Source organism: Columba livia, chromosome 11 (genome assembly GCF_036013475.1).
Source record: "Columba livia isolate bColLiv1 breed racing homer chromosome 11, bColLiv1.pat.W.v2, whole genome shotgun sequence".
Lineage (NCBI taxonomy): Eukaryota > Metazoa > Chordata > Aves > Columbiformes > Columbidae > Columba > Columba livia.
Window position 1 is genome coordinate 19,718,691 of NC_088612.1, and position 25,935 is coordinate 19,744,625.

Sequence of the window (25,935 nt, forward strand, 5' to 3'; positions counted from 1 at the left end):
ATCTAATTGATTAAAGTAATTAAGCTCAGGTTGAAGCAATTGCTTCTGTGGTGCTAGGAGGGACCCTGGGTGACAAAACAGGCTCAGAGACAAAAAGCGTGTGAAATACAATGCTTGGAGCTAAATTGCCTTCTGTAGGGTTCAGAGTAAACGACTTGCCACTGTCACTAAAAAAATCTCTGGGAAAGGGGTGATGTATCCCAAAATCAAACACATCTCAGTTTATCGTTACTGGAAGGAATTATATGTCCTGTAGGAAATTTCAAAAGGGAATTGCATTTTTATAAGTAACAACATTCCACTTGTATAACACTTGAATAGCGTAATGTGAAATATAATATGAACCCTAGACATGGGTGAGAGTAGAAAAGCCCAGATGAAATTAAAGTGATAACATCTCAATGAAACATTTTGACTATCAAAATGAAATGAGATTGCAAAGATCCATTATGACAATTTTGCCATAACAGGGATTTTTTTTCATTAATACGCTTCTAGGAATTTTTCCAGTTCAATAAAACTTCATGTTCTGCAAGAAAACAGCAGTAGTGACATTACAAAGGTCCCCTTTGGGGACATTCCCTGAATACCCCGAAGGGTTAGGGATTATTTTCTTTCCTGATTCAGGGTTCTTGTGCTGAGCCCATGCCCACGGCTCTTTTTAGTCCATCTGTCCGTCTTCATGGCCTCATCAGGCAGTGGAAAACCCTCCTCAGGGACAAACAGGGAGAAAATACTAACAAATATATCCATCCTGATGCATCAGGCCAAGGGGGTTATGGCACCAGCCCACCGAGATGTCCCCCAGTTGATGATGTTCCTCCACGCAGCAAGAGGTCCCCATCACTCAAATGTGACGCAATTTACCCAAATTCCAAGGGCACAGAGGAAAGAAGTGGGACGGAATAAAAAAGGAAGATAAATCCTTGATGCATTTATTAAAGATCTGTTTGGTCACAGCAGAAAATTGCTGGCAGCTCCAGCTCCGTCATCTGAGCAGCTGCCATGCGGTCTCCAATCCTTCCCTGCTGGAAACCAGCCTGGAAATGTGCTGGCCCCAGTACCAGAGTCCTACCCGAGGGACAGGAGGGGATTTGTTCCTTGAAATCCAACCCAGTGAATATCCTGCCTGATTTTTCACAGGGAAATCCAGGCACACAGGGTGTCCCAGGTGGGGAGCAAAGCCTTTCAGGTCTCTTTACATCTCCAAAGGCATAAGGGTCATCTGGAAGGGTGAGAAAAATCAGGATGCTTAGTGCAATTGTATCAGCCTGGAAACATGAAGGAAGCATCATCTGGTGTGAGGTTCCTGCAAACCAGCACAGGAACGAGAGCCAAGGTGGGAGAGGATGGTCTCTCCCGTCCCCACCATCTGGCCAGCCTGGCCTCCTGCTGCACCCCATCAGAGAAAAACCATCAGCCAGTGATGCTTGAATGCTTCCCAAAGCTTTGAGGCATCATACTCATCAAACCCAAATGTCCCGGGAAGCTGCAAAAATGCAGTGCAAATGGTTAAGCCAGAGCTTAACCTGGGTCAAGTCCCTGGTTCCACAGTGACACGATGGCTTCCTATGGGTAGCAGGTACCACCTCGCAGATGGCTCAGTACCGGTGCGGGCAGCATCACCCTCCTGCTCCATGCCCAGCACCTATCAATGCCATCAGCCCTGGTGACAGTGTGACACAATGCCACCACCCAGCTGGAGCTGTGTCCCCTGTCCCTCGGCCACCAAACCCCCGCTTTGCTCCTCGGCACTGTGGGCCAAGTATGGGACACCGGGTAGAGCCACCCTGTGCTCCAGCATCCTGCTCCTGTCCAGGAGTCCCCAAGTCTCACACAGATGGGCAGTGGAGCAGCTCCTGGTGGGGAGATCTTCATCTTCCATCAGCTCAACTCCCAGGGATGACTTTCAAAAGAAAAGTGAGTCTATGCTGGAGAATTTGAGATCCTTCACGGCAGGAGACATGTCAGCCTCTCTCCTGCCTCCCTCCCTCACCTCCACCTTACTAAAATCAGATTTAAAAGTCACGGTGTGTCAGCCTGCTATCCCAAAGCAGGGGGGGTGAGGAGTAATTTCTTCTCCTTTGTGCACTTCAAAGGTGCTTGTGATCCGAGAGCGTCTCCCTCTGGTTCCCTTCCCTGCAGCGCGGCTCCTCGTCTGGCAGCTCTCTGCTTCCAGCTCCTCTCGCCCACGGAGCTGGAAGAGCTGTGCACAGACGGCAGCTTGGCTTTCATAGGTTAGCAACCCTTAAGGACTTTGCTTTAATTTTTCTCCAATTTTTCCTCCCGTTAACTCATTTCAGCTCCAACGTGCTGGATGCGTGCCAGGCTAATGCTTGGAGAGGATGAATCCCTGTCCGATATCAAAGAAATTGTGGATTCTTTATGATTTCTCATAACACCATGTGGGTTCAAGCTCCAGTCTCCACCTGTTTGTGCAAGGAGACCATGGACCATTCCCCAAGGTCTGGATAAACCCCAAGATCAGCGCATGCCCACCAAGAAGAGAAAATGAAGCTGGAGATGAAGCAGAAGGTCTCACCAGGGCCTCTCCTACAACATCACCGGAGAACCTGTTCAGGTCCACCTTGCAGAGAGGAGCCAATAAAGACTCTAACTGGGATGTCCCAAATCCAGAAGGAAATTTGGAGCAAGACGTTCCAAAAATTGGGCTGAGAACAAGTGATTGCTTCCCAAACTGCTTTCATGGCCCAGAACCCATATATCATGAAACTTGGATGTTTGTGGTCCTTTCTGCATCCAAATCAAATGGAAACAGTGAAAAAACACTACCCAACAAGCTGACAAAACTGTTCCTCCTGGTTCTGTTGGGAGAAGGAGGAGAACATCCCAAACAACCCCAGCATGGGCAGCCCATGGCTTTCCAACCAGAGTGTCCTCCTTGCTGGCCCAGTTTTCTGGTGTAGGAGATGAAATAGTGCACAAAAAAGCACATTCCAGCACCAATGGGGCTATTAATCAGCTTGTAGAGAAACTAAATCCTTCCCTGGTGGCAGGAGGGAACATGTCCCACGACACTGGAGAAGGTTGATGGGGAGGAAGCCACCCAGAATCTGCAGGATCAGAATAAACTTGGTTCTCCAGCCTGTACCAGGATTAACTTCTGTATCAGGCAAGAATAATTTGTCCTACCATTGTCTTTCATCCTTCTGCACTGTGTCAACCAACAGACGGGGTTAAACCTAGTATATTAACTGCAAAGAGTAGCAATCAAAAAGCCAAATAAATCATAGATGCAGATTGATTTATATGGTTTAAATAAAGCCTTTCAAATAGAGACATTACCCACTGGAAACTCTTAATGAAAAGTTAGCAATGTTCTCAGAAGCAGGAATATTCTCAGCATGAAGGCAGGACATCTATTAACGCCAGTAAAATTAGATGAATGGGGCTCAGATCTATGGATTTTAAACACACCGGTTGGACGTTGCAAATTTAAGCTAATGCCGATTGGAATTAGTTCAGTTCCCAAGGTATTTCAAAGAGTAATTTAGCAGATATCTGAGGGATTAGGAGGTGCTGAAGTTATAGCAGATGATATTTTAATTTGGACTGTGGAACCTCAAGGAACACCGTGAAAGTCAGAGGCCACAAGTGAGACAAAGAAAGGCCTATCTGCATGTTTAAGAAGTTCAAATGCCACGGGTATAATTGGCCTCAGGTGAATCACATTGGTTGTGATGTTCTCCGGAATAAACGCCAACTGGCTGATGAAATGACCTTCAAAACTATCCCGATGCCAAGGCCAAGATGCTTTAAGTCAGGATTCAGGCACTGAAGGCTTCTGGAAAGGTGCCCGTTGTTCAGAGAGTTTGGAGATTCAGCTGCTGGAAACTGATTGCCAAGGATGCTTCAACCTCTTTCGGAGATCTCCTCAACCCTGATGGACACCTTGAGCCGTGATGTGATTTCTGAACATATCTTAGAGACATTAAGATTATAAAATGAGCAAGAAATGAAAATGATCAATGGGAAGATGCTGGAAAAAACACTTGCAATGGGATGTGTGTCCTCGCAGAGTGGCCTTCTAGCAGCCTCCAAAACACAAATGAGCTGAACGTCACCAGAGGGCTCTCAACTGCTTTGAAAGGACTCCACGCCGTTATATGTGAGCTTCCCATTAAAATAAGAGCTTTAAAAAGTCTAAACTTTAAAATTGCAAAGAACTATTTACCCTCCAAGGAGGCACCAAGCTGTGTCACCTACCCAAGGACTGGAGACAGCCATGGCCATCTCCAACCCATCCTGCCAGAGGGATGGAGAGGGCAACTCAGCAGGATGGAGGGAACAAGCCCCACAGGAAGGATGAGAAGTCCCCGCTGAGCGGTGACACTAACAGCTGCTGTTTTTCTTTTGCTGCTTACCAAAAAAAAAGTATTTACCCTGTTTATAATATTGCTCTGGATCAACACGTTAATTATTGATACAGCTAGAGACGAAAGCAGTCTCCAAACACCTCCCATCGCATCAAACTCATGTGAGAGCTTTCCATCCATCAACCTCCCTGCAAGGGAACAGCCTAAGAACAAGTTTCCAGGTGGGAGAGAAAGCAAAGGGAGAGAGAAGACATTGGGAGGGGTCCCAAATTCCAAATCAACTCCAGGAGTCGGTCTGAGATTCACCTCTGGACATGATTTTGAATGAGGAGTGAAATGACCCCCCCAGGCACATGCAAATTAATTTTGCGGTGGGTGAAGGTGACAATATAAGCACAAGCTCCCACCGGCTGCAATAAATCTGCTCTGCAGCAGGTGCTCCGGAATTAGGCAGAGAGCTGCTCCGAGAAGGGCTGGCTATGAATTAATAATTCATATGAAAAAGAAATCTACGCCAAACTCCTTGATGTGAGTTTGCAGTTGCCCTCCTCGCACCAGCCAGTGCCACCCTGACCGCTGCGCCTCCTCCTCGAAGGGCCAGGAAAAGAAGAAACCCCCCCATAAAAACTGGAAAACAATCTCATTTTTAAGCCAAGTAGGCATTGTGGTCTTGTCCCCCTCCCAGAGTCACTCAGACAAGGAGGGTGAACAAGAATTAAGCCTCCTGGCCCTGCATCCCCAAGTATGAGTGGTGACAAGGCTCATCCCAGAGCAGCTTTGCGTGGGATGGGGGACGTCACCCCAGCACGGCTTTGCTATGGGGACACCTCATGTCTCCAGGAAGCTTAAGAGCATCCTGTTGGAAAGGCAAGCAAGCTGCCTCAGTTTCCTTTCCCACCTTCCTGGTGGCCATGGACAAAGAGTTTGGATGGACAGGCACTTGGGTACAGACTATTTTTATCTGCTGTTATTGAGGGTGGCTGCAGGACATCTCCGGTGACAGAAGAAGGGTTTAATCAGCCTCATTCCACCAAAAAGCCCAGGTCCTGTGTTGATTCCCAGGGGACTCTCTACCTTCGGGGTTTGTACGATCGCTGAATCTTTAATAGCTTGTCCTCACGCAACCCAACTTCTTTTTTTTTCCCCAAGTCTGGAAGCTTCCTCTGCCGCTCATCAGCAAATCAAATTTCTTAATAGCAAAGTGAAATAACCTGAGAAGTAATGGAAAAAAGGGAAGGATTAAGTTTTCCCAGGGACCTTGATCCCTTTTATCATCTCATTGTCTTCAGAGGGGTGATTTTCTTTCAATCTAATTATCTAGTGGATATGTGTTGCCGGCTCTTTTACACATTCTGGCTTCCATCAAAACAAAACAAAGACGAAAAAAAGAAGAAAAATCCCTTGTTATTGTTTTTTTGATGAGAAATTCATGCTAATAACTTACATTTGCGAAATAATTTCAGCGAGTTTACCTTGTTTTCCTGAGAGGTGTCCCACAGGAGCTCGGCAATGGAAGAAATGGCCATGAGGAAGAAACAAGCTGTTGCTAAGAAGAAGAAAGGGATGTGCATGCCCAATATGTTTCCCAAAGGACTCAATGCCCGTTGTCCAAAATCTGCCATCCCTGAGGCTTTCCATGGCTGGTGGCCACTTTTGGGGAGAACTTCCAGCATGCAGGGTCCAGCCAAGCTCCTTCTGCGCTTGGCCATGGAACAGAGAGGAGATAACTGTAGAAAAACATATCTAATTATTGCTAATTTAATACAATACCTAGTCATTAGTGCATTAAAGCGAACATATCAATGCCTCTTGCAGCATGCAACAGGGAGAGCGAGAAAGAAAAACAGTCCAAAAGCCAAAGTTTATTCAAAGCAAATGGAGAGAAAGGGTGAGATTTTGTAGTTAGACTGATGGTCATCCATAAGGGCAAGAGAGAGAATGCAGAAAGGAGCAGGCATAGATTTATGTTGAAAGATATTCCAGATAAACAGGAGAAAGATGAATAAATGGATTAGATAAATAGAAAGGGGGGGGAAATGAATTAATATAGACAGAGAGCTTTATTTCCCAAATAAATCCTGATGTCCCATTTCAGTCTTTGGTTTGCAGACATAAAACGCACCTCCTTTGACAGATGGGTGAGATAGAACCATTTTGGCTGGAAGAGACCCTTATCACCACCACGTCCAACCATAACCTAACTCTAGGTGCTTACACAACATCATCGTCTCCGTGGAACACCCCAAACGCTTCCCATCTACTGCTGCTTTATTTCCAGGCCACAAGGAAAAAAAAAACAAGTAAATTCCTTGTAAAAGGTGCAAACTCAATGTGAAGATGAAAAGCATATTTGATGCCATGATTTACCTTATTTTCTTGTGCGTTCTTTCCATCATGCCCACGGTTCCCAGGAAGAAGAACTGGGGCTCAGCAGACCTGTGAGATGCTTTCAACTTGTTTCTTAACTTTGCTGACACCATTTCTGTGCTCGCCCAGGGTAGAAGTTTCACTAGAGACCCAGAAACTCCTCAAGAAGTAACGTTATACATCCACAAAGGAGAAAACACCTTCTTGCTTAAATAGGTGGAGAGAGATAAACCCCCTGAGATGGACGGATGGATGGAAAGCAGGGTTGGGGACCACACATCCCATGGGAGCCATCACCCTATGACAAGCCAGGTTTGCAGCATACAAGCAACATCTTTTGTGATCGGCTCAAGCAAAACTGCCTCGAGTCATGTCGCATTTACTAGAGGGTTGGAACTTGCACATGTATCTCGAGTGGGAAAAAAATACCTTTTTTGCTAGCACAAGCCTTCAGGGAAAGAAAGTGAAGACAGGCGGCTCCATGTGGGACATCACTGAGATCAAGGAGTCTGCAAAGAAAGAGTTATTGAGAGATGTCCTGCAGCAAAATCGATCAGGAGTGATGGACAGACCATCTGGGGAGGGTTCAGGGTTTCTGGTCTGCACATTAAGAGAGGGTCCCCCAAAGTTACCTTGGGGACTCTGCTGGTGCTTCTAGGATGGGAGCACAACTTCTGAAAGAGTCGCCGGGGCTAAACCATCACAGCGAAAAAGTAAACCCTGCTTCTCCCCCCCGCAAAAAAAATCACCTGCAAGGGATTTAGTCTAAATTTATCTTCTCCATCACAGCTTGTACTTGGAGCGGTGCATTAATACAGACAGCGGGATGCTGGCAGAGTAGGGGAGGGAGGAGGGGGCTTGAGCATCCCGGGCAGCTCAGGCCGTCCGCACACCTCCATGGGACCCCCCTGTATGGCAGAGACATGGTGAGGTGGTGGCATCAGCGTGGGAGGCTCTTAAAGGTCTAATTTTAACTTGCTCCTGCTTATTTAAAACCAGCTCCGCTCACCTGCGCTGAACCATCCCACATCCTCGTAGTGGGTTTCGGCACATCCCTCCAAACCGACGGCCACTCTGACCGATCCCAAACAAATCTCCCTGGGCAAAATAAGCTCTAAATACACAAGACTAAGGCTTGGGTAGGTGGGACAAGGTCCTGCCCCATATGCCCACACAGGGGGAGTCTGGCAGTGTTGTCTTGCCACAGCATCATATCCCCAGATATATTTTCCCTCTTGTCCATTAAATAATTCTGCTTGAAAAAGAAAGAAATAAAGCAGAAACCATCTTTGGTGCAATGCAAAGCTTGCAGGAACAAGGAGAAAGTCAAAGCAAGGCTGAGGCCACCGTGCCCCAGCACCTGCGAGCAAATATATCGCATAATCCCACTTTTAAATGGATTAAATTCCTTCTTAAAACCTGATGGTCCCTGGCTGTCCTCAAAATCCCTCTAGAAACTCTCCCGACAGCTGAAAACCTCAGGCTAATTTTTTAAGCGCCTGCATCCTAATTGGCTGTACTACTCGTTGCTGCGACTGTGCATCTCGTTTCATCTGCAGCGACAACCGGGCACAGTTTTCCATTCCCTCCAACTTAAAAGCTGCTTTATAGCCCATAGAGGGAGAGATTACTACTTGCATCACAAACACAACAGAGAAGCCTCCAGTTTTTGTGCTTCCAAATGCGCTCGCGTATTTTAAAACCCCCTTTTTCCCTCTGTTTCAAATCAGAGCTAAAGTTCGCCTGCTCACATGGGCTACACATAGATATAATTAAAAATACAGAGGTTGGGATTGTACTGATTTCTGTGGTAGCTTCACTTGACAAAATAGGGCTAGAAATGCCATGTGCCCGGCAAGAAGTTCATCTTCAGGTGGCAGGGCTGGCTGGGAGGATGGCTGACGGCAGTGCAGCCACGAGCATCCTCTTCCTTTCCACACCTGCCTTTCTATTTCTACACCTACTGGGGAAGAGCACAATTATTAATCATTAAAATAATTAAGAGGGTAATCAGAGGAGGGTAACTGCTGGATCCTGAGCACCCTCGTTGAAGACCCTGGAGCTGCAGCTTGAGTGTAGAACATTCCCTAAATTCTCAGTGCTTGTGCCCTGTTTCAGTAATGACTAAGGAGAAGCAAGCAAAAAACAAGCAGAGTTCAAGTTCAAGCTCCGGGAGCTCCAGTTTCTCTTCTCCAGCCCTCCAAACCACTATTAAAACACCGGACCTTCTCCATCAACCTTCTGCCACATCACCCATCCATCAAGCTGCACTTTGCCTCAAAAATGAAGGAAATTGGGTTTATTCCAGCCACAAACTCTTAAGGTGCAATTTCTCAACAGCTGGAGATGGGGATTTATCCCCTGCCAAAATAAAAAAGCAAGCTACAAGCCCTTGTAGCAGCACTAGCCAACAGCAAAGGGATTTTTCTGAATGGGAAGGAAATAACAACAAGCCTAAGTTATTTCTGTGAAAGGGGGGTGGGAAAAAATAATACCTTTTCCTGATGTTGGCACACTGCTTTGATCTTTACTTTGTAGTTACCATAGTGACAAATTAAAAGAGGCATAGGTGGAATAAATCACTAGAAGTTGATGATGTCCTATATATGTTTCTTCAAGCGCAGTCTGCAAACATCCCCCAGCTGCTGCGACGTACGCTCGGCTCACAGGGAGTATTTACGCTTTGCCGCACGTTAAACGATATTTATGTGCATCTCAGGCACAGAAAACTCCATCATTGCTGTTTTGCAGGCTGGATGAAGGAGGTAGAGGGTTGGTTTTGCCTGTAAAATTAAGTGGTAATATTGCAGCTTGGGGTTGGACCATCATCATCTTCATCTGGGATTAGAGGGGGTTTGGGTGCTGAGGATGGGAGAGTGGGAAAAGGGATATAAAAAAGCAGAGGAAGAGAGCGAGGAGGCAATGGTCAACTCATAAAGTACGAAGCCATTTTTACTGCAAAATTATGTCCCCAATTGCTTTGCTTTCCCCTGGATCATTCGCCCCAAGGATGGAGCTTTAGGACAAAAAGTTGCTGCTAGTTCCAAAAAAAGCCAGAAACTTCGGGGATCTCCATTTCTCCTAGAAACCACTCAAGAATCACCACTCAAGCCAGTTCCTACTAGTTAACAAGATTTAAAAGTCCAGACAACCTTCAACCTGGCCACTTGCAACTCTAATTAGGGTGACCTGACCTGGAGGTACCTGCTTTTCCACCCAACCATCCTCCATCGATGCCTTAATACTTATTTTTATACTAAAAAGGGAGTAAAATTACATTAGCATTGATTCCCCTGCTATGGAGATGTTCATTGCAAGTTTGGATGGATGCCGCCTCCCCCCCATTACACGTATACAGCATAAAACGTAATAAAAAAGAGATGAACAGGACTAGGGGGTTGAGGAAAAAACACAGATAAGCTCTTTCCAAAGTCCCAGAGAAAGACCCATCAGCTCCTTCAAACCCAAGAACCCACGAGGACGGAGCCATGCTGGGGAGATAGAACCAGCCTCAGGCTTTGCCAAGCCCTGCCTTGCTCCGATGTTGTTGACACACGGCTCTTTAAGTCAATCCGTGCACAACTAATACGCTACATCTGCTGTGTATTTGCTCGGCGTTTGTTTGCTTTAGTTCGCTTGAATCTCTTCCCATGCTCCCTGGTAAGCTCTAATGATGTGAGGCGCCTGCTGTTGTTGCACCATTACGCTGGGATAATCTTTGGACAATTATTTGCTGGATTCACCCCGCCACTGGTTGAAAATGCTACTTTCACCTCCTGTCAGTTATATATTTATCCAAGGCAAAGCCAGACCGCGGGGTAACCATCCTGGCAGTAAATTAAGAGTTGCCAATGCCAGGAACATCCTAAAGAAGCACCTCTGGCTTGAGATGCTCGTTAGCAATTAAGCGTGGGTTGGGCAAGGTGAGGTTCAGGATGATGGGTGATTCCTATGGGTGATGGGACAGTCTGCACTTCAAAGCGGAGTTGGGGATGGATCCACACTTAGTTCCTAAGGATGCTATTTCTTCTTCAACTATCATTTCCGTTTTTATTTTCTCTAGGAAAAGCAAAGCTTTTCTAAGCCAGACTCATACAAGAAGAGGTAACAGGCTGATTCCTCCCTAGGATGTTTCCTATGAAGGTCACCCTACCCTGGCCCCCATAGTCCATGTGCTGCCCCCCCATACTCACACGGCAAGGCAGCCCATAAATCCAAAATAAATTGTCACAATAGAGAGAAAAACCCATAAACCCAGTGGGCTGGAGGATCTGGGATTGGGGCTGAGCTCAGAGGGGGAAATTACCCAGCAAAGCTCCAAGCGGAGCCTTGCTGGAGGGCAAGGGATGCTTCTGTGCCAGGTGATGGCTCAAGCCCCTGCATTTAAAGCTTTTAGTCTCTGAGACACCAAAAAAAAGGATCTTTTTCATGGTGATTATTTTAAAACAAACCCCCAGAAGCTAATTCGACTTGGGGGATCTTCCTAGAGCTTCTCGGTGGTACCTCACCTGCAGATCAAAACACCTGGTTACATTACATGGAGCTTTCATCTTCCCTCACCGCCTCTGCTGCTCCTGGAATGAGAGACCTCCCCTTTCCCTCTCCCTTCCAGAAGACACCGACTCTCATTTTTGATGACAAGCCTTTCTTTTATTATTATTATTTTTTTTTAACAAGCTTGGCCCTGTGTGCCCCATTAGCCTGGTTTCAAGTCCTTATGGGGTTTTTTGCAGCATCGCCTTCCCTGCATCATTAATGTTGTTGCACATCAGGTCTTAAATATTCTCCTCCAACCCATCTGCGTTAGGCAGCATTAAGACCTGAGGTTTTTTTCCCAGTCCTCTTTTAAACAGGGTTTTACCTTCCACTCTGCATCTCCAGTTCAAAAAAGAGAGAGGAGGCACTTCCCACACAGCCCTGGAGCTATTTTGCCCTAGGACACATATATTAATGGGTTACAGAGATAAGCAGCTGCTTACATCTGTTCTCCCATTACCTTCCCATCAATGATGCATGAACTCAACTCCATGGGTTCAACCTGTTCTCAAAAACTCAAATTAAAAAGGGAATTAACAGCCCCACCTGGACAGACTGCGCTGGGCATCAACACTGATGTTAAAAACATTGGGCAGACCATCAACATAGGGGCAAAGCTGCAAAACAAAAATCCCTTTTATTTTAGTTCTGCCCCTTGCAGAAGGATTTTTTTTCATTCAAACTGGTGTAGCGAGTGGAGTCAGCCTGAAAAATGAGATTTGCCAACAGCGGGAGGAGGCAAAAAACCACCTGCCCCGGTGCCGCGTCCTCGTGTCACCGCTCCCCATCTCACCTTTAATCCTTTGCATTATTACAACAGGATATGAAATTGCTGGAGGGGGCGAGGGAAGAGATACCACTGACATTACACCGTTTGCTTTCATTACTCCTGATTAAATGTATCATTCCACAATCTGTCTCCGAAGGGGATGGAGAGACTGTACCGAGCGCGGGGTCACGATGCTCTGAAACTCCGACAGCTCCTTTACCCTGCTTAGCTACATCCATGATGTGGATCAAAATCCTGAAGAGCCCCAAAATCCTGAAGTACCCAAAAGCTCAGGAGCTGCTGGAGAATCCTTTGAGTGCCTGCAGTCTCAAGCTGTATTCATTCATTAAGAAAGTATAATGGAAGGATTAGTGGGGAGAAAAGCAACAAGGAGGCAGCAGAAAATACCCAAGACATTAAAAGCAGCAAGAAGCTGAAGGGTCTGCAACCCCCGACCTCTTGCAACACACCAAACCACCCCAAAATCTGCACAGAATGATTCCTACACTTCTTGTGACCAGAGGAAAATCCATCCACCCTTGGTCCGGTGTGGTAAAGGGACCATTGCTTTCCGGGTGGAAATACCACTGTTTCTGTACAGTGGGCATCTGTTCCTGTCCTGTCTCCATCAGGATGTGCCAAAATCAGTAAAAAAATCAAGAAGCAAAGCACCTTTTGGTTGTTGGCATGGCTGCCCTTCCAGGAAAGGAGTTTCTGGAGCAGCAGGAGTTAAAAAGTTCTCCTCATCTGTCAGCACCATCCAGTTTCCTATGAAGTTCAGAAAGAAAAAGAAAGGGGAAAAAAAAGCCTGACAACATCAAATTAAATCGGCAGCCGTCGTTTTCTCCCATTGCTATAAAACACGAGCTCATGCAGCATCCTGCTTTCAGGGAGAATCAAACGGATTTCATTCTCCTGCAAAGCAGATGCTCGGGGGTGCGGCACATCGGGAGGCCGTGGTACCCTTTGGCCAAGGCACCCCGGACCAGCACATCCCACAAGCATCACCATCGGCTGCCTCCATCCCCAGTTAAATCAAGCCCAATTATGACAGGTGCAATTTTATATCGCCGTTTGGCTTTTATTGCCATTGTAAACGGTCCAGCTGGCATCAGGCTGGCAGTAGTTCCTAGCGAGAGATGCGCTGAGATAAATAAAGGGAGGAGAAGGGGTTTTTTCTTCCATGCTGTGCCTGAAATCCATCCCAAGGCTGGCCAAGGGAGAAGCCAAAGCACCGCAGGAGAAGCTGCTCACCCTAAATTTGCTGTTTGACCCCCCCTATTAGCGGCTGCAGAGAGCTCACAGCATTCCCATGGCTGGGGCAGGGGAACAGGGATGAGATAATTTGCCTAACGAGGGGCTTTGCATCTCATCCACCAAATTTAAGCGGGTGGGATGGAAAATGGTCCAGAGTTTGTACCACCCAGCCCAAGAACAAGCAGCCTCAAAAGGCAACATTTTGAGGTAAATACTTCACCATAGAGCCCAGAGGATCAATCCTGCCTAGAGCTGATGCTGTTTTAGCATCTCCCGTTCCCCATTGCCTGATCCACAGCCCCCAGGGTTCAACTCCAGTGACCTGACTCTGCTCATTGCCCCAGGACAGAAACAAGAGCTGATTCCCGAGCCCAGAATCCCTTTCAAATATATCAAATTAATTCTCATCCCACCCAGCACATCCCAGACACAGACGGGGACCAGCCGAGAAGTGACTCTACAAACCCACTTGTTCCATCAGCCTCAAGGAGAACACCTTCTCCTGGAAGAGTCACCTAACTATTTAGAGCCAGTTCAAGTTAAAAGCACAAAAAGCAACTAAAAAGCAAACGTAGCAGAATCGCCCTGTTTACCCGAGCGAGCGCACGGCTCCAAGTGAAGCCTCAAAGGAGGACGAAGCGTCTTGGCCGCTGCGGTAGAGCATCGCAGCAGCTGCTGTGCGGAAAGGAGGAAGAGATTTACTATCCCTGATGCTTATGTTTCTCTTTCCCCACCCCCTCCTTTTTGTAATAACAAACATAAAAGGGAAAAAAAGAAAAAGATTCCTGCACCTCCCCATGATGCTGCCTTATTAAAAAAAAAGTGACAATTAGTCATTTGAAGATGCAACAAAGAGAGCCGGCGTCGGAGGGGCGTGATTTGAATTTCAATGTGCAATGGGAGGGATGGGGAGCTCGGGGAGGAGAGCTGCCAATCTCCCCGCAAAACCCACGGCCACCCCTTTCCAGCCCAGCTCTCAACACTCAGAGACCCAAATATAGCTCACAGTAAGCACCCTGCTCACAAAATTCACCCCAAATTTCCCCCCAGGCTCAGCTCTAAGCCAGGTTTTGGCACGGGACGCCACGCAAGGAGGGGATCGACTCCCCTGCAAAGCTGCTTTGCTGTGAGACATCATGTGCAGAAGGGCTGGGGGAAGCCCAAAATCCCGCCCCATAGGCAGCTGGACTCCAACAAGCCTGACCCAGAGGCCCTGAGCAGGTTTAGGGGTCCAGTGTCCAGGGGTGCATGCTGGGGTGGGAAGGATGAATGGACGGATGGATGGATGCAGGCTGGGGTGGGAAAGATGCAAGACTTGGCCCAGGGCTCCCCTTCCCCACACCTCTCCATCCTTCCCCCTGCAATCCCTCCGGAGGGTTTTAAGGGAAAATTAATCTGAAAAGGGCTGGAGATTTAATATAAAAAGCTGCCTCTCACCTTGTTCTCATGAACGCATCCACAGTCTCACCCTATTTCATACATCCCCAGCTCTGGGTTGCCAGAAAAAGCGCAAAGCCGTGACCAAAGGTCACCCTAAAGACTCAGGATCAAGCCCATGAAAACAGAAGTCAAACACATTTCTGACCGCAGCAAAATGAGCTCAATGGGATATAAGGGGCTATAAATACCCTTATGACCATCTTCCTTTTATTTTCAGTTCTAGAGATTTTTCTTTTTCCCCTACGTTGCCTTGCTCTTCTCTCTTTTATTCTACCAAACCATGACATTTATGGGACTAGATGGGCCCAGCATCCCCCAGGGAACATAAGACCACCCTGGGGACATGGGTCCCCCGTCAAGGAGGTCAGTTTGCAGCAGCCAAGAAGGAGCTGGTGCATTTTCCCAGCATCAGCAAAGGGGGAAAGAAAAACAAAACACATCCTCATATGACTTCCCAAAGCTTTTGCTTCCCGAGGAAAGTGCCGAGCCAGGCGCTCCCCACTGCAATGAGCCAGACGTCGCAGATGGAGGGACGACAGGCAGAGCCAGACATGCTCCCCAGTGCCAAATATAGGAGCCCCACCTTCTCCCTGCCTCGGAGCCAGCAAACCACAAAGCGAAACTCCCCGATTATGGAGCCGGAGCATCCCTTCACCCCATCTTCCCAACACCGCTTCCCCCTGGAGACCCCCTGTGTCCTCCAGCATCTTCAGCCACCACAGTGGAAGCTCCATCCCATCCCCACGGGTTCTTCTCAGCTCATCTCGGGGGAGCCGGAGATGCTCGGCGACATGCTTAAAAGCAAGCTGACCTCTTTAGCCACGCATGGATGCTGCCGAACCACCGGCGAGGAGGGGAAACATCTGTGCTTCCCGCTCCGAGGAGACGCAAACAGCCTCAGGGTGAGGTCGGGGGGCTCGGCAGGATCAGGCCCAGGCTCATACTCAAGAAAAGTGCCTATATCAGGATAAATATATCAGCAATCTATTTATTTCCCAGCCATGGGTTTCCCAAAACCACCCCAAGCTGCTGCTGAGATCCCCAAGGAGTGACGTGACTTGGTTTGCGAGGACAAACCCCACAGTTCAATCTCAGCCCCTCCTCATGGAGTAAAACAGGATTTTTTTTCAATTATCATCCTTTTTTTTCCCCCCACCCTGTAGGTGAGACTTTGCATTTAGAGGACAGAGCAGCTTTTAATTAAAAACTCGAAGCCTTTTCCTGCTTCCAGTTGCACTAGGAGCAATCTCTAAACAACATTCAGCGGAGGAAACAGCACTGACTGCTGCTCTGCTTTCTAAAAAAAATTAAAAAATAAAATAGCACAAGCCACAGAACAGGGAGTTCTTCCAACAATCTGTTTTCTGTACCCTGGAAAATAATAGCAACCCATATGGAAAGCCCACACAGCTATTTTCCAGGTGCTTTGTGCAGCGTGAAATCCACGGAATAAATTACCTGCGGAAGAGGAGGGGGATGCCAGCGCTGTGTTTATTTGCTGCATCGTATTCCCTTTGCATGCAAACACACAGCACGGTGCAGGATCTTTCCCCTCCATGGGAAACGTCACCCTAAATATCAGCGGCATGGGGCATCGCCGTGGCTGAGCCCTGTTCCCAGCCCAGCTGGGAGCAGACAGGGAGAGGGGAAAAAGAGAAAAGGCTGAGAAATATGTTCCAGGCATATCTGATCATGGTTTGGGTAAATTTAATTGTTTTTCTCTGTATTGCTTATTTGGGGTGTTTATGGGGTGTCTGGATTCCACTGAGCTGCCATGGGTACCTTTATGGGTAGGGGTGAGGGAGCAGACCTGGCACTAAAAGGGAAACTGAGGCACGGCGACAGCAAAGGCTTTGCTTCAGGATGATGCTCAAATCAGAGACATGAAGGAGATCAAGCAACATGATGCAAATATTGCAGTTGTGGAGACGCCAGCAAGATTTTGGCTGGGCCACGAATAAAACTGCTTGTGGGCACGCAAATTTCTGTCTCACGCCCCCCCACAGACAGCAGTTCTGCTCCGGGAGGGGATGAAGGACGCAGAGACACGCTCCTGAAAAGGATGCTCTTCCTAGTTGGACGTTTCCCAAACACCTTGAAAAGCTGTTTTCACTCAGAAAGCACCCAAAGGCACGTGGTAATTCTGGTCTCCTCCTGCCTCAGCTCTTCAGCCTCAGGGGGTTAATTTCTTTTTTTCCTGGCCAAAAAACCACCAGCTTGGGTACATGCTGCCTGAATTTCCCCTCCAAGCCCGTGCAGGAGCTGCAGCAGGTCCTGGCATGGGGTCACCATATTTCACAGTGTCAAGCACCCACTCCATGCCCTAAAAGATCCCCTTTGAGCCCCCTAAACTCATAATCCTTTCTCCCTCGTGTTTTTAACCCAAATCTGCATGGCCAGAGCCTCCAGGACAGGCTCTGCTCCACGTCCTGGGATGGCTTCATACATGGGTGGCAAGGACAGAAAATGCATTAAGGGTGCTCCTACAGAGCCTGCTCAGGTGGGATACGAAATATATTTAATTAAACTGTGAATTAAAGGCCTTCCAATGTGAAAAACATCCCAGAGATAGCTCAGCAAAGACCAGGACAAACTCAGTGCAGAAGTTTGAGCTCCTACGCCTCCTCTTGAAGCACACCAATGTGTTTTTTTCCCACCTCCCCATCCTTAAGCCATTTACTTAGAAAGATGCACACAAATCTAGGCAGAAATTAAAATCTAGTAAAAAATATAAAGACTAATTAAAGTTGTGATTATCCAGCGCTGGAAAATAATTTCAGGTTTTCCTAGGTGACAAATCAGAGGGGGACAGTGCCTGGGGTGCCTGTCCACCTGCCTGAGCTCTCACAACCATTTACCCAGTGTTGCAAATGGTTTCTGATATTAGCAGAGAGTCATTAGGAAGCTGGACCATCAGCTTTTTAATTGACAGGCTCTTTCTCAAAAGCGCCAGCAGCCTGAACACTGCAGCACCCCCAGTTCCACATGTCCCCCATGGCATCCAGCACCAGCACTCACCATATGATGCCCCAATATTAGGGAATAACACAGAGGGTGTCCCCACAGCACTACAGCTCCCCTAAAAAAGTGCCCCTAATTCACCCAGCCCTCTAATAAAGCCACAGCAGCACCTCACAGCTGCTGGAAATTGGGGTCCTGCCCCAAACCCACCCCAGGTGCAGTAGCAGCAGCAGCAATTAGAAAACTGCAGTTAGGAAGCACAATTTGGGGACATTAAATGCACTGAGATGAATGTGGCAACAGCAGGACAAACCTGGGTCTGCATCCCCAGAAGACCAAACCAGAGGATGGAAAAGCACCAGTAAATCTTTTCTCTCCTGAAGTGACTTTTTCTGGCTCTGATGAACCAAAAATGTGTGACCACAAGTTTCTTTAAACACCAGCAAGAGCCTGTAATTTCTGTTTCTCAGCCCTGAAACGATGTGGCTGGTGGAAAAGGTTCCAGAGCATCATTTTGGGCACCTCCCAACAGCCAGTTTCCTCCTTTGGAGCCACCCTGCTGCACATAAGCAGCACCAGAGCCACGTTTGCCCCCAAGACACCAACCTCTCTCCTACATTTGATTAAAATTGGGCAGTGGAATAACCCCGTGGGGAGAGGACAGGACAGACAGACATACACAGAGCATCCCACTTCCTCCAGAATTCCCCTCAAAAACCACTGAGCAGCCCCTGCTCCCACTACCTCACCAGGGAAATACATCAGAAAATACTTCCAGGATTAATATTATTCTCATTTTTGGGTGCTGGCTGCCAAAAATGCATCGTTTGAGCATGAGAGGACACCCCGAGCTCTCGCCCTGGGCAGACTCCATGGAAGATGTTCATCTCCAAGATGCCCATCACTGAATTTACAGAATAAAACCAGCCCAGGGTGTGAAGAATTTAATAATACAAGACGTTGCGTGACAAAACCCAGACAGTAATATCCATATTACAGTTATTATTAAATTGGAGCAGCCTCCTATGTCTTGTCCTACGTGTAATTTAAATGGATCCTTGGCTATATTTGGGTGCTTTCGCAGGGAAAAAGCCGTGAGTTATATCTAAGTAACCATTAAGAGTGGCTGATGAGCAACATTTCTCTTTCTAAATCGAAATCTAAATACAAAATAGATAGTTTTTAAATATTTTCTGGGTTTATCTGCAATCTCCTAGTGCTGGCAAAGACACAACCACTTCCTTGCTGGGTGTCCTTGGCCAGGCATGTCCCCGTGTGGTGGGACATCTCGCATGGGGAGGGGACATTTTCACCAGGGGTACCCCCAAGACAATTCAATCCTCATCTGAAGGAAGGGATTTGGGGCTGGGTGTGATTGAACGTAGCTATTTTACCTTTTCTAGCATCAGGGATGCTGCTCCACATGAAGGATGCTGCTGCGAGGAGTGGGTCCAGCACTCTAAAAATTAAATATTTCAAGCAAATCCTGCAAGGGAATGGGAAATTTTCCTCCTGGATCACTGCAAATACCTGTTTCATTCCCATTTGCAGGAGTAGAGCCCCAGGGCCAGATCCACCCACCTCCCTCCCTGTGCCTTAGTCTCCCCTTGTGCTACATGGAGTTGTTGATATAGGAGCTCAGCTCAGCAAAGGCTACACCAGGGGAATGATGCTTCCCCCTCAACACCTAAAAATGAACCCTCAGACCCAAGGGAGGACCTAAATTAAATTAAATTTCAATGTCCCATGATTAAAACAGGGGAAAGCCCCAGCAAGGGTCCATCCATGAGCAGCCTGAGAGCCAGAGCCAGCCGAGCCTTTGGGTTGGCTCTGAGACTACATAAAGGGATTAGAGAAAAGCAAACGAAGCCCCTGAATCCCTAAACAGCACTTTGCAGGATCAAACCACGCTCCAGAGCTGGGTTTGCCTCTCCATAAAACACACAGCTTCTCTCAGCCCTCCAAATATTTCAAAAAAAGAGAAAAAAGAAGAAGAGAGAGAGAGAAAGAAGAAAATATGTTTCCCGGTAGGTGAAAATGAGTTTGCTTCTGGGAGGTAGGAATCACCTTTTCCTGGTAATTATGAACAAAGAACATCATTTACTAAATGCCTGTAAGGTGATTAATTAGCAGAGGAGTTAGCGTCTAGCAAAGAGGAGGCTTTTTTCCAACAATTTGGGGTGGTGGGGTCAGGAAACAAGAAAGTGGCGGAGCAGAGGGAGCGCTTGGCTCCCACCTCCACCACTGTGTGGGGACATGGAAAGGCTCAGCCCCAGGGGCAGCTGCCCAAAAAAAGTAAGAAGCAGATGTATTGCATGATTTTGGGTTGGAAAAACCACCTCCCACAGAGTCCTGATGCTGCGGGGCTGCCCCGTGCCTCAGTTTCCCCATTAGCACTAGGGATGCTGGGGAGATTATGCTGTTGGTGCTGCTCCCACCTGAGGAGCATCTGTTTCGAGATGTCCCGCTCCTCTTACCATGAACCCCTCCAGCTTTGCTTATGCCCCTGCTGAGGCATACAGATGCCACAGATGCCTTTGCTTATGCCCCTTCCTTGGGCACACAGATGTCACATCCCCTCCTGTTTGTCCCTCACGTCCCCAGCTCTGCCTCGGTGTTACAGCAGCTGGATTTCAGCATAGCCCCAGCCCTCCGCCCCGCCGGGGCCATCCCTATTTAACGGGTTGTTTGCTTCTCCTTTCTGCTCCACCACATTTCAGCATCTGCAAATATGTCCAGCGCCTATTTTAGATCATTTCGCAGCTCAGTGACAAATATAGCAAAGAGCAGAAGAGCGACACTGACGATCTCTCCATTAACCGCCTTTTAATCCATTTAACATGGGCTGCACAGGGCTGGTGCGGGGCTGGATTTGTATCAGGCTGGGATGCACGATTAAGTCAGATGCCTCACAGAAGTCCAAGTGCATTAAGTCAAGTTATCTTTATCAGCCGACCTTGCGATTTAATAAAAACGTACAAATTCTTGAGGTCGCTTGGCAAGCGCAGGCTCCAGCATTGCTGCAGGTTTCTGCTCTGCCCTAAGAAAATGCCACCGAAAAGTTTTGTTCTGGATGGCCTGAAAGCATTAAAATGATGAATAAATCCAGGATACACCAGGGAAGGAGGAATGGTAAATCCCAAGCTCTCTGAAGCACGTCTCTCCAGCTTCATGCCATCCCTAAAGCATCGCTGAGTCCCTGGTGTCCCCAAATCCCCAGGGCAGAACAAGCACTAAACCCTTTCTTTGCACCCTAACCTGACCAAGCACCCCCAGCTCTCCACAAGGACTCTTATTTTTGCTGTTTTTTTACTTTTTTCTTTGGTTTTTCATAAACTCAGCACAGGGTTTAAGCTCAGGCTGTCAGGAGCAGAGTGTAGAGGCAGAAATTAGGGAGGAAAGCACCAAAGCCGCACTCCCCTGGATGGCATTCCCTATCAGATCACAATAATTTGAAGCAGATAAAATCTGACGCTTGGAGGCTGACAGCAACCCTCTAAATGATTTTTCTTCTCCCCCTACATTCTTAAATATTCCACTTTAAGTAAACAAATGTGCATAATGAAATCCAAACAGCTCGGCTTGCCCATTGAGGCTGTTCAACCGCAGCAGGATTCCCTCCAGTGGGCGTCTCCAGGGCTGGGCAGCACAGCAGCGGATTGGGGCATCTCCATATTGGTAGGTCTGAGTTACTCTGGGACCCCTTTTCTATCTGAAAAAAAATGGGGACAGCATCAAATTTTCACCCTGTTATAGGGAAAAAAACGGCCAGACTGCTGTTTCCAAAGTGCTGGGTGCCTCCACATGCTAAAGGATGTTCAGTTGTTGTGCCATTCAAGCAGTGCTTTGAAGACCATCAACATAGAGCCAACATTGACTTCTGAAACAGCTTTTGGTTCTTTTTTACCCTCACTACTCAGATTTGCCCATTCTCAAGAGTCCACCATGAATCAGAGAAGGTCTTACGCTGGTCCAGCATCAGCAGAGCAATCTGATTACAACTGCTGGCAGCAAACAGGTGGTTCCTTCAATGTTGGGGTTGATTGCTCCTTCCTTGGTCCTTGCAAGAGCATAGTCTGGGACTCTGCACAGCTTTACCTCAGCATACAGAGCTTCAAAAAGCCTCCAAGGTGCTTCTATGGCTTGTGGTGTCTCTGCTGCAGATGGTGGGAGCTTGAAGAGCAGGGTTTGAACATTTGTGGTTGGACTCAGTGATCTTAAGGGTCTCTTCCAGACAAAGTGATTCTATGGTTCCATGCAGCACGGTGGGATGCAGATGTTCATCCAAATCAGCCCTATGGTACTGATGTTTTTCGGCCAGGCAAGGAAGGAAGCAGTGAATGTCTGCATCTACCTCTACATGGAGAAGGTAACACAGGTAGTTAGATCAGGGAACAAACTAAAAACTCAGGAAATAAAGAAAAAGCACTTGGGTGGATGCAAACCCAACAATTTAGCAGAAAGCTTCGGCAAAACTGAAGAGAAAAAAAATGGGTTGAGGACAAGCAGAGATGTTTTCTTTGCCTCAGGATAATGTGTGTTTCTTTGCTTCAACACAACGTGTGCTATTTCAGGCTTTTATATCCTCTATTTAGAGCCATTTTTAAATTAAAAAAAAATAATCATTTAAAAGGCAAAAGTCAACCCAATTGGGGTTGGTTTTTTTGAAATTTGCAGTGTGTCAGGGTGCCTGAAACAAAACATCGCATTAAAAAGAAAACAAAAAGGCAAGATGAAAGATCTCAGAAGTTCCTCCTTCACTTCCTCCAAGGGCAAAGGTTGACCCAAGGCTCCCCAGGCCCCTGAAACACCCATGTCCACTTATTGTACTCACGGAAAAAGCCGCATGGATAACCACATCCAGGCTTTTCCGAGCGCCCATCCGTGGGACAAGACCTGGCTGGTGGGACCACGGCCAGGATGGACGGCCAAGGGACTCCCAGATCCATCTCCTTCGTCCGTACAGTTCTTCTAAATGGTGCCACCTCCATCCGAGCTCAGGTTTGCAGAGTTCTTGTGCTGACTGATGTCAAGACCTCTTTAGGAAGGACCCAGGACATAATTTCTGCTTGGTTTTGGGGTAAATGTGGAAGAAATGCTCAATCCTGGATCAGGGAGCGACACCTGGCAGCTGGGAGGGACCCCACTCCTCGCAGGGGTGACATGTGCATCTCACCTCCTCCCTCATCTATCAGCAAGTTTACTCGGGGAAATCTAATCACCATTTTGGAGCTAATCCCTCTAACAAACCCTTGCAAATCCTTTCTTCCAAAAGTTTATTAATATTAGCTCCTCTCGAGCTGAAGCGAGTTAAGTGCCTTTACCTCCGGTTTGGCTTTTTGTTCCTCTTCTCACCGCTCTTAACGGGAGCAATTCAATTAAGGAACAAACGACTTCCCAATAAAATAAAAAAACCCTTCCTCACCGCCTCCCTCCTCCTTTTGCTCCAGGACTAATAATGTTTAATTGGGGAAATGAGCTCGGCTGGTGGTGCCGGTGGGGGCGAGGACAAGCCCTGGCAAGCGCAGCCACCACAGGCTCTGAGCATGGGGCACGGAGGCTCAACCCACCCCAGGGAAGGGGGTTGCTTGGCTGGGAACCTCAAAAACCCCACAATTTGCCCTCAGATTGGCTGTTGCAGTGCCCAGCTGATGCCGTCCCGCTCAAACACCATGGTTCATGGAGAGGAGAACCCTTGAAGGCTGCACCGTATTTGGGCTGCAGGTGGCAAGCAATGCTCTCCAGCTACCCAGAGTCTTGCTGGTGCTCCAAAAAGCCCTCAATTTGGATGCACAAGCAAGTACATCTCAGCAGGCTCTGCTACAGGTCTGCCAGGACATGGGGCTGGACCCAGCACAAGCCGAGCTGGCTCAGGACCCACATCCAGCACCAGGCAACTGGGGAAAGGGGGATAAAAACAGCAACAAGGCTTCAAACTAGGACAAGGGGTGCAGCTTGCACCCTGTGTACAAAAGTACAAGGGGGTTCCAAGGTGTACAAGCCCTTCTCCAAGGGGTTCAAGCCTAATTTTGCTGCCTTCGTCTCCAAGCATCACACTCCCCACCAAGCAGTGCTGGAAGAGGAGGTTCAGAGCACCCAGGGAGGGGGCCGCCGTCAGCTCAGCTGCATCGCAAAGGCCACGGCATTTCCCAGCTGTCAGAAAGGATTTGCTCCCGTTTGTCACCTCCTGAGGTGACGGAGCGGCTCTTCTCCTAAAGCTGGGCTTTAGCCCGGGAAAGGAGGTGGCACCTCTCTGTCCGTCCGCGCATGCTTTTGGCTTGTGCCCATCTGCATCAGCAGCACAGGATGGACCAGAGATGCTCAGTCACAAGCCAAGGTGCCACCTGTGAGGAGAAGACACACATGAGCAGGGACAGGGACACAGGAGACACACCAGCCTGGAGGGGAAATTAAACACCAGCTCCCTTAATATATGCCTATAATCTCCCTAGGCCACCCGCTAAAGTTGCGGGGCAGCCAGATCCAGTGACCCCCAACCCTTTGGGGTGTCCCATGTGCTGGCCAAGCTCTGCCTCTGCCATCCTCACCCCAGCTGAGACCTTTGCCAGGTCTGGAACTGTTTAATGCTAAATTGATGTAAGAAAAAGTCACGGGCATGGACTGGGGATGAGCTCTTGATGTGCGCATCACTCCAGGGCCTGCCCAAACACCAGCCCCCTTTGCCTTCACCCATATTTTCCCATCGTTTTCTTTCCAAAAGTCCCCTTTTCAGCCCTGGGGGTTGCTTCTGTGATGTCCTGCTGACTTGCCCGGGGATGTGGCATTCTCCTGCCCCGACTGCCAGCAAGGAAGGACAAGGGATGGGCACCTGGCCAAGGCAGGGCTGCAGCAAAGGGCTGAGCTGCTTTCAGAAAGCAGATTTCCATGGAGCAAAGCGGATTGAGCACACCAGTGATGAAAAAAAGGTTTCATTTCCTCTCTCTGCTGCTTTAGATCCCCTCCGGAGACACATTCACAGCAGTCACACCATCACCAGGACCCAGACCTGGGTCTCCTCCAGAACCAGGTTCCTTCCAGACTATTACAGATCACAGGAGTTTCAGCAGAAATCAGACCTCTTTTTTAATGACACAGTCACAGAAAGCACAGTTGAAAGCCTTTCCCAACCTTGATGTGCCTGCCTTTGATTTCTTCAAAACAAAATGAGGTTTCCACAAATAAATTAATTTCTTTTTAATAAGAAGTTGCTTGTCAGGTCCTCTTACACCTGCTGACCCAAAATGGAAACTTTCCCCCCCTCCAAAAGAAAAATTCAGTTCACATTGACCCAATTTAGAGCTCTTTGTATTATTAGTTTTGACTCCAGACAGTGAATGGAAGATGCAGCCACTCTCCCATCACCAGGGGACACCAAACCTGGTTCTACCAATCAAGCATTGGTAGAACAAGAACATTACAAAACATCCAGGTGAGATCAGCAATTCCCATCACCAGAAGAGGCCATGAAGAGATGTGGAAGACTGCAAGAAGTGAAACGAGAGCACAGAGATGTTCTTCCTGGGTTTCGGAACTCCTCGCTGGCTTTTAGCATCTTGCAGCAAGGAGTTCCACGAGTGAACATCCCATTGCAATGAAATAGCATTGACAAAATAAATCAGGTGATATGGTTTTTCTAATTAAATTTAAAGACATAAATCAAGTTATACGGGACAAGCTTCTCTTTGGACCTGCCAGGGAGCTTGGCAAGACCCGGATTGCAGATGCAAGTGGGGAAGGAGGAGAAAGCTGAGCCACCAGCAGTTCTTGAAGCTCTAGATTTCACCTTTAATGTATTTCAGTGCATGATTCAAGCACATTATCTGCATGAAATGCTGCATTAGCATCAAAATGAGGGGAGTTCTGTTCAATATATTAAAGTGTCTCTGATGGGTTTGAAGGTAGCTTAGCGCAAGAGAGGCATTAAGGAAGTAAATGTCACATTTGTATTCAAAAGAGCTTTCTTTTTTTTTTTTCATTTAAAGCCATTGATGTAAGAAGTGGTGCTTAAGACAGGCTTATAAAAGCAAGAGCGCATCTTTGCTATGAGACAAAAAGCTGCGTTTATGGCAAATGGTAAAAGAAAGCAAATAGCCCATTTAGAAAATAGATTCCTTTGGCGTTTTGGCACATGAGTGCAGGACTGGCAGTGCCACCGTTTTAATCTCCGATCTCTCCTTTGATGCCTTCTCAGGTTTGAGCCTGGAATTAGAAATGTCTTTTTTCCTAGGCTGGCCACCCCCACCATTCTTTTTCCTGGAAAAAAAAAAA

At 47.6% G+C, this 25,935-nt stretch overlaps 1 protein-coding gene across 12 annotated transcripts in view; it reads right to left on the reverse strand.

Moving 5' to 3' along the window:
* Positions 1 to 25,935, reverse strand: part of LOC110355089 (uncharacterized) — a 61,615-nt gene that overhangs the window by 18,608 nt on the left and 17,072 nt on the right. For 2 of the 12 annotated variants that reach the window (XM_065077106.1, XM_065077105.1), the window contains exon 3: positions 5,810 to 6,064. In XM_065077106.1, the coding sequence (XP_064933178.1) occupies positions 5,810 to 6,064 (255 nt within the window). Of the gene's footprint in view, positions 1 to 906; positions 5,549 to 5,809; positions 6,065 to 6,459; positions 6,604 to 6,704; positions 7,214 to 11,863; positions 12,343 to 12,681; positions 12,778 to 13,859; positions 14,114 to 18,596; positions 25,921 to 25,935 lie in introns of those variants that run through there. The other 10 variants (XR_010475477.1, XR_010475481.1, XR_010475476.1 and 7 more) reach the window with 10 other exon arrangements.